The 16,536-nt window shown below is 36.0% G+C and overlaps 1 protein-coding gene across 1 annotated transcript in view; it reads right to left on the reverse strand.

Moving 5' to 3' along the window:
* Positions 1–15,193, reverse strand: part of atp10a (ATPase phospholipid transporting 10A) — a 53,352-nt gene extending 38,159 nt beyond the window's left edge. Inside the window, exons 1-3 of the mRNA XM_079627791.1 lie at positions 14,450–15,193; positions 2,612–2,816; positions 84–169 (exon numbers count right to left, since the gene is read on the reverse strand). Of these exons, the coding sequence (XP_079483917.1) occupies positions 84–169; positions 2,612–2,816; positions 14,450–14,877 (719 nt within the window). The 5' untranslated portion in view covers positions 14,878–15,193. The remainder of the gene's footprint in view (positions 1–83; positions 170–2,611; positions 2,817–14,449) is intronic.
* Between the last annotated feature and the right edge of the window lie 1,343 nt (positions 15,194–16,536).

Here is a 16,536-nt window from a genome sequence, read left to right on the forward strand (position 1 = left end):
CAAAGGATTAGGTTGGACAATACATTATTAAGAAATACGGTAATGTAAATGCCCTTTAAAAAGTTATAATGCATTTAACTTACATGTATCCACGAAATCTGTTGAGGTCATTGTTGGGCTTCTCACATTCAATAATGCTGTTGTACTTTGATGGGTCAAACTCACAGTCCTGCAAATGAAAAACATATTTGCAATTTGGGATCTGAACACTAAATCACCAGAATAACAAGAGTTTAAGTTTTTATAAATGATCAAAGGATAGTTGTCATCATCTATTCACCCTAGGGATGTACCAATCTGATTATCAGTATACGCAGTACTCCGGTGCAGCCGATATTCGGTATCAGAATTTTTTTTTTTGGATCGGTCAGACAGAACCGATAAAAATGCGATACTGTTAGTTACCTATGGTTGTTACTGTTAAGCTAAAAAAAGGGACAAAAGCACCATTTGACCATTATATTTTTAATTTAATTTAAGTTCATGGAAACTCTTGTGTAATGTAAATGTAATTCTCCATTTAGCATCTTCAAACAGCATGTCGCATTCAGTTACAAAAGTCAACATAGTAAAGCTCTCTCAAATATGTTCCAATGTTTCCATTATTGTGCATAATCGGAGCAAAATCCTGGGCTTTTGTTTAAAAATACTATTTTGCTGGATTTTATTGGTGATTCTGAATGGTGTGGTACTTGCTATTGGATGAGAGGACTGGAGTAGAGGACTGAATATAACTCCTCATTCACACAGTAAATGCAATTTAAAACTCAGTAAACTGTTGGACAGATGTAATACTCTTTCCCCCGGTTTCACAAACAATTTTAAAGCCTAGTCCTAGACTAAAATGTAAGTCTGAGCTGTTCCAACTGAAATAAACTTGCACTGACTGATCTTAACATATATCAGTGCCTTTGTTTTGTCTCAAGATGAACACCAGTAATGTTTTTTTTCTAAGCATGTTTATGAAAATGATTTAAATGTCCTAATTGAACTATGGACTAATCCTGGTTTAGGCTAAACCCTGTCTGTGAAACCGGGCCTCAGTGTTTCACACACACAATATATATTATTTTTGTTCTCTAACTGTTATGAATTTTTCATTGCGGGTTGAGGGTTTCCCGTAAATCCATGTTGCTTTAAGCACATCATCACGCATTCGGGATGTGCATAGGCAGTTTTGTGCCGCTCTATATCGGAGCCTTTCATACTAGATTTTATTATATTTATTATACTATTCATTTGTTCAATCATATCTAAAATGTCTTTAGTCCCATTTAAAATCTGTAGCATACATTCCAAAAGAAATGCTTTTTATAATGCATATATTTATGTAGTACTATCACGAATGCATTGTTTATAATTTTAAGAAGGTTGTCTAAGTTCTAACACAAATAGTCATTTGTAAAAGCAGCTTTTAAAATCAAGATTTTACCAGATGTAGCAGTAAGAGGTGTACACTTACATTATGGTTTCCACCCACCTATTTTAATGTAAATTTTGGCATATCGCAAAAAAGAAAAGAAAAGAGGAAACACCAAGATGTGCGTAAATTCTAAAAAATATGCATTAAAAAAAAACATGCACTCAATTGAGGAGGACAATTTTTTTAAGCCAAAAATAAGAACAAATTACGATGGAAACACCTTTACCAAATAAAACTCAAATGCTACAAAAAAAAAAAAAGAAAAATAAATAAACATCCTGTGATCTTTTGCCTTAACAGATGTGATTGGGTAACTGAACTAACCAGCGGACCAATTTCGTCGCACAGCATCTCAAATCTGTCCTTGGTTTAATCATTCTGAAATGTCTGAGCCATAGTCTGTCCTCACAATGTTTTGGTGTTTAATGACCTCCCAGAACTCTCTCACGTGATTGCGTTCCCAAACACCAGGCATCTTCTGAACGCAAGATAACGTGACAGTAGCGTTTCCTAAATTTATGATGTGCCACAACGGCTTTCCCAATTGAAGCAACTTCCATTTTACAAGATATTTTGCGCCAATTTTCCAGGAAGTTACAATTTTGTTCTATTGAACACATGGGATGAAACGCTGCTTTAAAATCGCAAATGTTTTACACGATATTCCAATTTTGCACTAGCGCAACTGGATTGAAACAGCTATTGACTAGATAATGACAGGTTACATTAGTGTGTGTGTGTGTGTGTGTGTGTGTGTGTGTGTTGCAAAATTTCAGTCTGCTCCTCACATAAATCTTAAGATTTTAGAAGACTTATAATATATAGGGCACATGCTTTATCGACTACTTTTTGTCCCTTTTGTTTCATGAAACAATAGCAGCATGAACATTTTTGTTAGATTAAGGTCATTTTATGGGGTGTAATAGGTTTTGATACACAGTTTCTTTTGCCAAACTGTTTTCAGTTCTCTCTTATTGACATCTTAGGACGTAACACATACAGGTTGAGCAGTGCCAGGGGAAATTAATATTTGACTTTGGTGTGAATTGACTAAAGTTATCTCCGTGGGCAAACACAGACCAGCTGAATACACACAGCATCACATTAACTGTTCTTGACACCAGGATGCTTCTATTCAGTTCTTTACTCCACTTTCACAGCAAACACTCCACAGTCCTTAACACTCACCAGGTCGATAAAGCTGCGCACCACCTGCCTCTGTTTGAGGTTGGTTTCGCCGTCCAGTGTGGCCGTCTCGATGTGACAGAGGCGGTCCGGGTCGCTGCTGCTGAGCAGAAGAACGTCCGCCGGCAGAATCTCGTTGCAGCGCAGACGAATGAAGTCTCCGACCCGTATCTCTTTCCAGTATTTCTCCATGTAACGTTTCTCACTACTATAAAGGGCACAAGAAAACACATCTGTAAATGTAATTTACCCATATTGATGTAGCCAATCAAAGAGGCATTGTTATCTCACAGACACCAATGTTTTCCATATGAATGCATGCCTTTCAATATTGAATTCTCAAAATCATAAAATTGAATCCTCAAGTTAAGTTTAGATTGACCTTACAATTTCTATGTTTGGGGTCAGAGACTCTAATGTGAATTACGACGATTAACATTAGAATTACTCTAAATATTATTATTATGATGTAGATCTTACCTAGAAAGTATATTGTACAGTCTGACAAGCATGGGATCTCTCACTATGCTAATAGTGTATAATGTTTGCAAACAAATAAACACCAGACATTAGTTGCAATGAAGTCTTTGGATCTGTAGGGTGGATAATTCAAATTCTGATCACATGGAGCCATGTAAGGTACACACTAAAGTTTAAGGTTGGGGGTTTTGAATATCCTTAGCAAGCATGACTAATATGAAGGTATAAAAAAATTTGGTTATTCAAGAAAGCCTTTGAGATCATGGCACAGAAATAAGAGACCCAAATGTTGCTGAAAAAAAAAAAAAAAAAAAAACAGAACAGACAATGTAAAATTTACATGAATATGTCTGTCTCTCATCGGAGACCTGTGCTCTTACAAATAACCATCTGTTCAATTTTCACAATTTGCTTTACCATAAACTTATTTGACATTTGCCTCTGATGCATCTGCATTAACAGAGAACATGTCCATAAGCACTGAAAGTGCAAAAACAACCAGACCAAACAAACTCCACACGGAACTGAACAATAAACAAACCACATCTGTGCCGTGTTCAAAACTGGGAGAGTAGTGTTCTTCGTGGTGAAGGCCTAACATGATGGACAACATGACGCCTATTTCAGGAGGACAAAAATAATATTACAGCGCTTTGGCAAACATGGCTGCAGGGACTCTGGCTCTCTGAGAGCTGCTGCTAAACAGAACTTCCTTCTGTTTCTTTTCCCGCCCTTCCACACATAAGAGTGCTCTTTTACTGCCACACAGAAACGTAGTGTGACCTCTTAAACAAATTCAGCTTGTATAGTTGTGTACAAAGTAGAGGAAGAACTAATTCTCAATGGTTTAAGAGGGAAGGAAGAGGCGTCACCTATTGGCAAAAGAGGAAAGGTGGCCACTGGAAGATTTCTTCAAGTCTCTTGACGGATTTTTAATGTAGTCATTTATGTGACAAGATATTATCTCTCACATTTTTACCTGTTATTTTGGCAATGCAATTTGGAGCCACAATACATTCATGGGCACCAAAATGGCTAAACACTACGCTTTTCATTGTCTTCACCACAAATTATTGGTCAGGAAATTAGACAAATTTAAGCAAATGCAGTACTTAAAATTGCTTTCTCAGAAAAACATCAAGGACAGAATAAAGTTTTTGGCAGAATATGGAAGTTGTGTGTGGAGTGATGAATCACAACGAAACACGAGTTGCATGGTGATGCTCCAGAGCAGTGTCTTCGAAAACCTGGTGGGAAATATAATAAATGCTTCTCTACCACATTGAAGCATGGAGGAAGAGGTGTTATTGTGTGGGACGCTTTTTTAGCTGCTGGTACTGGTGAGCTACTTCACTGTAAAAGATGTTATTTTTCAACAATGCTTCTGCCCAAAATGCAAAGACAACCAATAAGTGGCTTGAGAAGTCCATCAGGCTCATGTTTTGGCCTGGTCAGAGTCCAGATTTGAACCCTATAGTGAATATTTGGTTTTATATATATTAAACAATCTGGGAGACATTTTTCAACTACTCATGAACAGTTTGAAGCCATCCACATTGAGTGGAACAACACTAACTCTTCCTCCTGTAAAAAGCTGTCTGCACCTGTATTTGTGTAATTCTTTCTAATTTCCTGACTAGTTATTAAAATGGATAAGCAATTAAAAGACCACTAAATATTTGGCCAACTTTTGGCTTGGCCCGCCATAATTTTAGCCCAGGAGTGAAAAATACACACTTTACCTTCAAATCAACTCTGAACCCATGTTTAACTGTATTACTGATTACAGGCACATGACTTTGAGGGTCAGTAGTGCCAGACAGTGTCCAGCTGTAAGTAGATAAAAATGTTATTGAGAGGAAGCAGAGACAGATTAGGGTGGTCATGAGGATGTTACACTGAGAAAGCAATTCACAATCTAGCTTATTTTATAAATAAATCTGGTCACTGTAAATGCTTAAAACTAAGAATTTTGAACATCCTTTTGAACATCCTGGGAGATTGATACATGAATGAACAAAAATATCAGCCAGAGAGAGTAAGAAAGAGACAATTTTGTTTACTGAGAGATAATATGAAAAGTGAAAGGTTGACCATGAGCACAATTCACAAATTCAGTTTCAGAGTAGATCTTAAATTAAGTCAAAGCTACAGTTATGAAAGAATTTTACATTCTTTTGTAGCACTTAATGAAACCTTGAGCATTTGAAACATTTTGTTTGTCTGCACTAGTTTCTTGCCCTTGTACATGTGTAGTGACACAGAAACGGTTGCTTCTCGTCCAAGATAAAGAAAATGTAGCGCGGAAGGCGGAACATGATTTTGTCCATCGGGAATTGATTGGATCGTAGGATTGCTGTGATTTGCTACCGTTCTGATCCCATGTGACTGACAGGTTGTCCTGCCCTCATGCCAGTAAACATGTCAAAGTGAACTATCCAACATACATATTGTCGCATTTTTGTATTGCGATATATTGTGACACTATATATTGTTAAACCCCTATTAATTACAGTTATAACTTATGTTGTCATCTTGCTTTTATCCATTATTAGTACAAGCAACGCTGATGAACTGTAATATAAAGTGTGTGCTCTCCCTTTCATTACTGCCATGACCAGTATCGGGGCGCTCAGGGCGGGTCTATGCTAATAACACATAGTCCGTCAGCAGTCGTGGGCGGGGCATGTACACAGTGATTTCACATTGCCCAGAACGTCTGAATTATGGGATTAAAAAAAAGAAAAGAAGTGGGTGGATTTTTATCATTATAGGGTGGTTGTGTACACACACTGCAAACACACATTTATGTTCACCATGTAAAAGTACATTTTGCATAATAGGGCCCCTTTAATTAATAATAAAATGCAAGTTATGTTTTTTTTTTTTCATCTAAAAGGCATATTTATATGTGTAGTGTTTGTTTTTGGTATTTTAACCATCCTGCAATCATTTTCAAAATATCTTGAAAAATGACTAAATTCTTCAAACTTCTTTTAAACCGTTTAAGCATCAACTCTGTTGGAGTTTCTCTTTTGTACCTCGCTTTTAAATCACTAATTCAGCACGGCCAATCAAAGAATTAGCGGCAATTGCTTAAATGGTGGGTTGAATATTATTTTTAACAACAACATTTCCTATTATTTTTTATAATTGAATTGTTGATATTTATTACAAATTAAGTTATTAAAAATATTTTTGTGAAGACCTTGATCATTTTTCAGGATTTTTTTTTTTTTTTTTTTTTGATGAATAGAAAGTTCAAAAAGAACAGCATTTATTTGAAAACATACTGACTCCAGACTTTTGAAGAGTAGTGCATACATAAAATGAGTATTTACACTCATCTATGTGCCAAATGGCTCACAAAACGGTAAGGGGGGAGAAATGCAAGTTTTCAATCATATTCAACATATATAAACACTATAGTAAATGTAAATATAGCCATGTAACATTTATCAACAGTAAATCATTAACATTCACTTACACTGTAAACTGGTATTAAATTAACAGAGCAGACATTTCCCCCTTTTTTCTTGGGTCCTTGTCAGTCTCTAAATCAATACATTGATGGGCAAAGCAAGGCAACTCAACAATCAATAATGCTAAATTAAAACTCGTTCAATAAATGTATATGATCCATATGTCTTTAATACCATTATGAATTAAAAATCAGTCAATACTAATAGTATTAGTCCATAAACAGTGATTGAGATTTAGCTCTGCTACAATGTAAGCTTTCACCAGATGGAGACACAATGTGTGCAGACAGGGCGTGTTTCCTTAGGCAATTTTCTTAGCATTCTCTCAAAGATAAATCACCAAGTGTCCTAAATTTAAGTGTCGGGTATTCTGAGTGACATGCAGTCATGTGTCACTAACAACAAACCCCCATGAGGAATCAGTGATTGTTTTTATTTCATCTCTGGAGGTCGAGATCATTCTCTAGATTTTTTAAGTGAGGGGGACGTGGGGGGGGGGGATTCAATTTTTTTATTAAATATACAAAATCATGAACCAGTTCATTTAGGAAGAAATGTGCAAAGAAATGCAGTTGGGAACGGGGACGTGTGGATATTCAAGCACAGACCTACATAGAAAAGACCACTGCACTGAACTTTAAGGTCATTTCCTCCAGCGACAAATGTGGAAATGGTTCACCAACAAGACTTCCGAGAGAAAACAAGCAGCTCAGCAGAATAAAGGCTTATGGGTGTATCTAGTCAACAGAAACAAAGGTTGCTCTCTGAAAAGCAGATTGGCTCTTTCTCTACACAATTCATACAAATCCAAATGGTCCCACATACAAACCATTAACGCATCACTGCTAAAGCTGCCAAAGATACAGTAAAAGAAAGAAAATAACTCAAACGACCACCCAAAGCAAGCCTTCTTCTAACCACAGACAGAAACTAGTGTGCATGGAAAAACTGAGTGGGACAGAAGTGTCATGGGAGCAGAATGTTTCTCAATTTTGGTCAACGATAATTACTCAAAACATAAACATGTCAAACTGTAGCAAGACCAAACTGATCAAAGACTTTATGAGAATTGTATAAAAGATTCATCAACATATAATACAACCTTCGAAAACCTGAGCTTATGAATATACAAAATTAAATGAACAGCTACCACACACAGTTTAGAATACGTTTTCATTTATATGCAATTTAATGTCCTAAACAAGTTTAAATAAGCATTAAAATAACCCAAACACCATCTTCCGTTGTAAAAACGCAAGTAGTAACTCATAAATATACTGTTTTGAACCAACTGAAGATAATTTGGCTGAAAAAAGTCTTTTTTTCGTTTTTATCTAATCCAGTGATTTTTAAATAAGGAGTTTGTTTGAACATTTCCTAACCTGGATGTTTTAGAAAGTCATAATCTACATAGACAATATCCTAAACAGACATGCTCACCAAGGCTGAATTCATTTGATCAACAAATACAGTAAAAACAGAAATATTATTACAATTTAAAATAAATGGTTTTTTTATTTTAATATATTTTAAAATGTTATGTATTTCTGTGATGGCAAAGTTGAATTTTCAGCAGCCATTACCCAAGTCTTCAGTGTCAGAAATCATTAGAATTTGGTGCTCAAGAAACATTTCTTCTTATTATCAATGTTGAAAACAGTCGTGCTGCTTAATATTGTTGTTAAGGATTCTTGATGAACAGAAAGTTAAAAGATTTATTTGAAATAGAAATATTTTTAACATGTCTCTGTCACTTTTGACAAATTTAATAGGTTCTTGCTGAATATAATGCATAATGTGTGTAAACATTAAAAAATTAAGACAAATAGTAAATAATTAGGACAAGTAATCACTTAATAAAGCCTGGTTTATTACAACATTAATGGATTATCATGAAAAAAAAAAAAACCACCTTCCTATACGGTAGTCAAGGCCTTTGTTGAGGGCTACCATGATATACATTTTAGAACTGTACCAGTGATTTACAATTATCGGAGGTGAACCTGAACCGTTTAAAATAGCGTGACCTATCTCACCCTGCAAAAGCTCAAAATTCCTTGAATTCCTGCCTCTTGTCCTCTCTCAACTCTCAAAGAAAAGAAGTGTTGATATGAAAATCCCACAGGACACCTTGTCACACTGTAAACAGATTTTCATAAGAACTGTGCGATATTTTTGTTGTAAGCATTTGAAAAGAGCAGCAAGAAACACAATAGAAAAAGTCTTTTTGATCTCGCTGCTGCTCACGGAACACAGGAAAGGAGGGGACACGCTCGCTTTCTAGACATTTCTATTGTTTTCCTGATCCTGCTGTCTCTCATGAAAAATTACTTGCATTATTTTACGAGTTACACTTGATACTGCTCTCATACACAAACAATAGCCTAGGCCATGTGAAACTGTCGGAGGTTATGAAGGTTTTAGTAATTTTCCTGAATAAAAAGAAAAAAACACACTGACTCGAGATGCTCCCATCAGTGCTCACAAACGGACTTTGCTGCTACATAATAAAATCTTTTTTTTCTTACATAACCCTTTTCTCCAGTCGTCCAACATGAGCATCTGCCTTGAGTGCTGACATCTCAGAGACCCGGCAGTGTTAACAAATCATTGATATGTCTCCAAGTTGTGTTTACCCTGAAGCTAAACAGGAACTCAATCTGTGTAGGTGTCCCCCAAAATAGTCCTCTCTGTTTGAACAGGATGACCCTGCAAATAAAATGCGTGCCTTCATGCGCACAGTAGATCAGCAAAAAAAGAAATATAATGGATTAGCAAGTTGGCAGACAAACCTTCAATTTATATTTAAGACAGTGAAAATATGAACATAAACGTCAAAACAGAAGAGCAACTCTCGCTCTCTCACACAAACACACACTCACACACACACCTTTTTGCGATCCTACAATCTTACAAAAATAAGGGTTCGAAAAGTTTTTTTTGCATTGTCACAGAAGAACCATTTCTGGAACCATTTTTTTTCTTAGTGTGAAGAACAATTTAAAAATCTAACCTTTTCACATTATAAAGAATCTTTTGTACAATGGAAAGGTTCCAAGGATGTTAAAGTGTAGAGGGATTCATTCAGTCCGACTAATTAAACAGCCTTCTGTGTTTCTCATTCTACCTTGTCAAGGCCCTCAGAGACAAGTCTAAACCTTGAGCCTAAACTTACCAAAAAAAAAAAAATAAATAATTAGCTACCAGAGAACAAATTTAGTCCCACTCTGCCTTCTTAACAGACACTTTCAAAAAATGGCACCAAAATATTTTATAATAGGGAAGACCCGATCAAGTTTTTTGTGCCTCCGATCTGAGTCACTAAATATTAAGTATCTGCCCATACGTGTGACTCAAGCCATGTACATGTTATCCTGGAAGAAAACTTGCTTCCTTCCGCTCTGACAATGTTCCCCAACTCGAAGGATTGTTTTCCCCCACAGGACAATAATCCATGCAACACAGCCAGGCCAATAAAGGTGTGGATGGAGGACCACCAGATCAAGACCCTGTCATGGCCAGCCCAAACTTCAGACCTAAACCCCATTGAAAACCTCTGGAACGGGATCGAGAGGAAGGACACAAGGTCACAAGCCATCAAACAAAGCAGAGCTTCTTGAATTTTTGCACCAGGAGTGGCATACCAAGCACGCCAAGACACATGAAAGCTGTGATTGGAAATAAGGGTTATTCCACCAAATATTGATTGCTGAACTCTTCTGAAGTTAAAACATTAGTGTTGTTCAAATTTTTTATATAAACTTGTTTTCTTTGCATTATTCAAGGTCTGAAAACACTCTGTTGTTTGACAGAGTTTTTACTTAAATTTGGAAGAAATGTTGTTAGTAGTTTATTACAGAACAAAACAAAATGTTAATTGCGGTGTCAGAATGCCAGTCAAGTCCAAATCAAGACACAACCCATGCCGAAGTATTATGCCAACTTTGTCATAGATAGTCTGACGGCAGATAAAAATAAACAGTAAATAAATTACTTTCAAATAATGAGAATGATAGAATGATTTCTGATCGATCATGTCATGTGACACTGAAGACTGGAGTAATGATGCTGAAAATTCAGTTTTAAAATCACAGGAATAAAGTACATTTTAGAATAAGTTTAGAATAAATTACTTCTATAATTTCTCAGCTGTTTTGAAGTTTGTGTGCAGGCAAACACGTAATCCATGGATGAGGCAAGATGCAATGGATGTATGATGAAAGAGAAGAAATTCTACAATATCCACTTATCCTTTATCATTTTATCCACTTTTACATCGTGCAATAACACAGCCACAGCCATTACATATTTTAAACAGTAATATCCTATACTAAACCTAAACTAATCTTGACAAACTATATAGCCTATCATTTGAAAGCTTACAATCTGATTTTCAAAATAAAAGATGAGCCGTAATTTATCAATTTGCAACAAGAATATTTTCATACTCCTAAGGCGTGTTCAGACCTTTATTTTGAAATAGTGATGAACATGAAAAAATAATGAAAGAATGGTAGAAACTCAGTTTGTTTTCATGCCAAGAGTTCAAAAGATAGCATCCATTCAATTCTTTTAGAAAAAAAGTTCTGATGATGTTTTGAATATAAAGAAAAAAATAATAGCCTAGATTCACCATTTGTGATGTGGCAGCGAGCTATAATGCACATACGCGTTGTTTTTGTGTTTCTTAGAGGTTGAATTCATTTCAATATCTGCCAAACTTCCAATACTACTTCTGAATAGGATGTCTACTTCATAAATTGTATGAAAATTGTCAAAATAATGGTTCAGTTCAGATCACTCAAACAACATATGGAAATGGAGGCACCCTTATATGAGCAGTAATGTCAACTAGTGAAAAAGTTTGGTACTGCGCCCAAACAAAATCTCACTGAAGGCTTATTTTTTGAGAAATTTGAAACACAACTTGTTCAGATTTTTGGCTTAGATTTTTTTGCATTTTTAGAGTCCACCAGGTTTTGAAAATATATATTTTATATAAAATATGAATATTTAATTTTTAACATTGTACATTTTCATAAACTCAAACTTCTATAACTTTTTTTCTGTTTAACTTTCTTAATTTTTTTTTTCACTTCTACAAAAATCTGCCAAATGTCTTCTTTAAAACAAGACCAATCTTACATCTATATTCCAAAGCATTCTTGAATTACAACCATTTAAGTTCGGAATGTGCATATTCACGTCTATTAAAAAAAGGGGGATGGCGCTTAAGGGGTTAAACATTAAGCTTTTAAATCACTTGGTTATTTCAATCAATAACATTCAGGCAACATGACACTTTCAACAGATGTCTGTAGTTATACTGTACTGCTGGGGTGCCATGATGTACACGTGGAAAACATTTTTCAGATACAAAAACATCCTGCGAAACCCAATGGAATTGCTAGAGCGAAGAGCTAAGAAAAATGGCTAGCAATTCAAATGTGAGATTTCATGACAAACTTTGTAATCATATTAAAGGTCAAATCAGGTTCATCTGGGATGACATCGCAGATTTGATCTGCAATTCAGTGTTGTTTTGTTAGCAATGGGAACAGTTTTCAAAAGTCATTTACTTGAGAAAATTCAATCAAACCCAGCCTTGAGAGCAACACTGGCACAGCACAAGCTCAGATTGTGGAGTTTGAGAAACACTGTGGCTTTTGACAGAGTTGATACATGGCCTTAACATGGCTGACAGAGACGCTTTTCATCAAGAAATGCAGTCTGACTCTCTGACTCTGAAAAATAAACAAGTGGAAGCCCTCAAAAGTGCAGATGAGAGACGGAAGATCTCCAAACAAGGCAGATTTTTTCACCAGCAATCCAACGTCCGGCCTTCATTTCTGTACAAAGTGAAATTTCTTGACAAGTCTTATCTGCTAAAGGACCTGTAGCTTCAAGTGGATGGAGGTTTATAGTTTGTTCCAGCAAGTTCACACTGTAAGTACATTGTGTTAGTAACCAAGGACAAAACTGAACTTAAACAGCACGCAAAAGAGTGCCTAACTTGATTATCTGACACACTTTCACAACTAGGGGTAATGTGTTTGCCACATAACCTCAACATTGAGAAAGGAGCTGAATGCCATTCACTCCAGTTTTTAAAGTTTGAAGAGGGATCCTTCACTTAATGAAATGAATGAGCAGTGTTATTTTAGTATCATACTATTATAGTTCTTATTAATATTTTGAATTAGTTTCTTTTCATTTAAATTTGAAAAATGTTGTGTGCTTTTTTTATATAGGCCTATATAGCCTAGTTTTTTATACATTTTTATTTCGGTTTTAGCTATTGTAGTACAAAGTAAACTAAATTAAAAAGCTGCCTTGGCAACTAGATAAGTATTTTTAGCATTCATTTTTGTGTGTGTATATATATATATATTAAATGGGGTTTAAGTTCTAGTTTATTACAATAACTCTTCACTAGATATTAACCTATCAACAATATCTAGAGAATAAAGACATTATCTAAGGTGATCAGCTACAATTGCATAATGCTAATAACCCTATACTAGTACATTATTCATCTCTGTTTGTCTCTAAAATTAAACGAATTGAAATTCAGTGTGAATATACAAGAGTGACGCTGAGGCCTGAAATGCACAATCATATCCACCACTGTGACAGCACTCATTTACCCACAGTGACATACTTCAATCAAAATTCCTTCTTTGCCTATATCAGTACGACAGTCCTTATAGGTCATGTGGTACGAGGCATTTCAAATAACAAAATGTACCAGAAATATAAAAATAAAGGCAGCAAACTAACGCCACCACCCAAGCTTCCCAACATGAGTCTCAAAAAGCTAGTGAGTTGCCCATCATCATTTTGAGTCTTTTCATACTTTTCATACGTAATGAAAATTACTCACCCTCATGTCATTCCAAACCTGTAAGACTATCATTCATCTTCGGAACACAAATGTATCTTTTTGATGAAATCTGAGAGCTTTATGAACTCTCCATTGACAGCTACCCAACCACATTGATGCTTCAAAAACGTTCTGAAGTGTCAACGTAGTAGTTGGGTTGTAGGTGTCAACAGAGGGACAGGAAGGTCTCCAATTTCGTCAAAAAGATCTTAATTTGTGTTCCGAATATGCAAGAAAATCTTACAGGTTTGATATGACATAAGGTGAGTAATTAATGACAGAATTTTAATTTTGGGGTATAGGCCTAGGCTACTATCCATTTAACCCTGGGTTAAAGTCATGTTTAACAAGGGTTCCAAGGGTTGTGGGGCCAAAGGTAGGCCTATATGTGACGGCAGGTAAAATGAAATGATGGAAAGTAACGTTAGTTGTTTTTTGGCAACAGACGACGGATTTTAAAACGGTTTCAGGCTGACTATCATGGGGAAAGCATTGAATCAAAGTTGCAATAGTATTTTCGGATATCTGAGTGAAACTTCAGGAACCAGAAAAAAATGTCTTGTGGGACTTTAAAGAATATAGGGCACATTATTTTTCTTTTCTGAAATGTGCACGGATAAATTATTTATAATAAATAAAAATAAGAATGGTCAATTTTGATTTCATGGTGACTTTAACTATCATTCCCTTTTGTAGAGAAAAGTTTCATTATCATTCATTATATTCATAATATAACCCAGGATTACACTGACCCAGGGTTAAAACTTTCAATTGTAAAACAAACAAACAAACAAAAACAACAGGTGCGCGTCCAAAATGCAGATATGATCCACATCCTGTGACTTTTCGGTCAACAGGTAGGGTAGGCAGGCCCACAGGTCCATAAGCAAGGCAAAATCATAACAGTAATTGTGTCTACTGTCGATTAGTAAAACTAAACAAATACACGCAGCAAATGGCAGTTTGTATTGGGTCAGTTTTCAAGCACGTGCTTACCTGCAGTAAACGAGACAGTCCATATGATTTATTTCTTTATCTGAGCGGTGTCGTCTGTAATCCTCCCATAAATCCTTGATAGCGGTAACGGACAAAATAAAAACCACAGGGGCAAGAGCCAACTCTGGTTGAAAAGCATTGACCACAGGCACAAAATTCAGTAAGGCTATGAAAACAAAATACACGTTGGCAAACCGGTGGAATTGCTCGAAGAGGTTCTTCGGTAGGAAAGAAAGCAGAGTGTATTTTGTGGTTTTGATCTTATTGTTTGCATAGTGTCTGTTGGGGTTATCCCCTCCTTTGGTATGGTCATACAAAATGTTGGCGTGTACAATCCTTGTTTTACTCTCCTTTTTGCTTTTCCTCCTTTTATGCTTTTTCACTTTGGTACTTTTCGTGTCTCCAGACTCTCCAGTCTCTCGCGCCATACTTCGCCCAAAACTTTTGTCTCTTTTCCTTGAACAAATAAAAGATGGTATCTATGTAATCATGCTGATCCTCCTTGATGATGTGGGACATTTGAAATGCTCTTCACTCTGTTGTATCGTCCTCACCCATCGCGTCAATTCTCTCCCTTTCTCTCGTTAATACTGAAAAGTTTTACAGCGGCATCTTTTTTCCCCTCAGTAGATGAAGATGCTTTAAGGCAGGGCCGAGCGATTATACGTACGCGCTGTTACACATTTTAGTAACATAAATCATTAGGATAAACCTACAGATCAGTATTGCTATTTAAAGTCCATCCAAATGATTGTTCATGCGGGGTTTTACGCAGACCGTGTTGAAAAAACAAGCCAATCACTGGAGGTACAAAAATAACGTCACCGCTGACGCAAACGTAGCCCCGCCCACTTACAAATGAAACTTCTTACTGGAAGTGCCACGCGTTACCATTGGGAAAAAGCGATTCCAATGGAAGGAAGACGCAAGCACAAATGCAGTTTTGCTTAGAATACACCGAAATACGGCGGTTGCATCTAATCTGTAGTAGTTATTATGAAAAATGCATAGTTCGCAAAAAAAGTTAAAATTCTGTCAGAATGACCTTCACTCTTCACTTTCAAGCTCATTCAGTTAGTCAGTTCCTATAACTTTCCCTACGTCTCTTTAGTCGGTCATCTACAGTAGCAGGGTCAGAAATGAACCGAAATCTAGATCTGGGTTTAGTGTCTCAGTTGGACCTATCTGTCAGTTTCAGGTGTTGATGAATATGTTGCTTATGAAACTTAAAACATTCCCAACAACTTGAAACCGAGAGTGGGCTACATAAAACTACTATAGTATTGACAATAGAGAGAGCTGTGGAACCTAACACACACACACACACAATAACAGTAGACAGACAAATGTATATGCAAAGCAGTCAATACTTTTTTGGCACAGACGGAACGGGATAGTTTTTAGAAAAAACCTTCCACAAATGACAGAACAAGATGAAGCATTACGATATAAACAAAGAACATACACATCAACATACTAATTTATCTTAACAATGACTGTAGACAAGGGTAAATGTATTGTACAAAACAGTTACTTTTTGTCACAAATAGAACCTCAGGAACCAGACAAAATTATTTAAAGGGTGTTCTGTTTGTGTTACTGTACGATATACTTATTTACAGTTACTCTTGTGCTTTTGTTATTTTATAGATGACAAACGTAATTGTTCAAATTAAGAAATTAAGCAATTATATTAATTATTAACAAATTGGCAACGCTTGTTTATGTGGGTGGAAAATAAGTAAAAATGCTTAAAATAGTGGGATTTATATAATGTTTACTATTGGACATTATTTAGTATGGTAGTAGAGTAGGTTTTATGATGGTTGCCTCCCCACATCTATTAAACAGACCACACCAAAAATGTGGATATTTCAGTGCAATTAAAAATAGCACATGAACGTTTCATGACATTGTGGTCACGCCAAATCTACGCCCTTGTTTGGTGGAGATTCCTTTAGCCAAGAAACTATTAATGATTTGTGATGTTTATATTATCTCCACAAACAAGTTAATCAGCTTCTCTGTGACTCAGGGCCCTGTAGTGAGATGAAGCAAACGTGCCACCCAGTGCAGTCTAATAAACT

Source organism: Phoxinus phoxinus (genome assembly GCF_949152265.1).
Source record: "Phoxinus phoxinus genome assembly, chromosome: 11".
In the NCBI taxonomy this organism is placed as follows: Eukaryota; Metazoa; Chordata; class Actinopteri; order Cypriniformes; family Leuciscidae; genus Phoxinus; species Phoxinus phoxinus.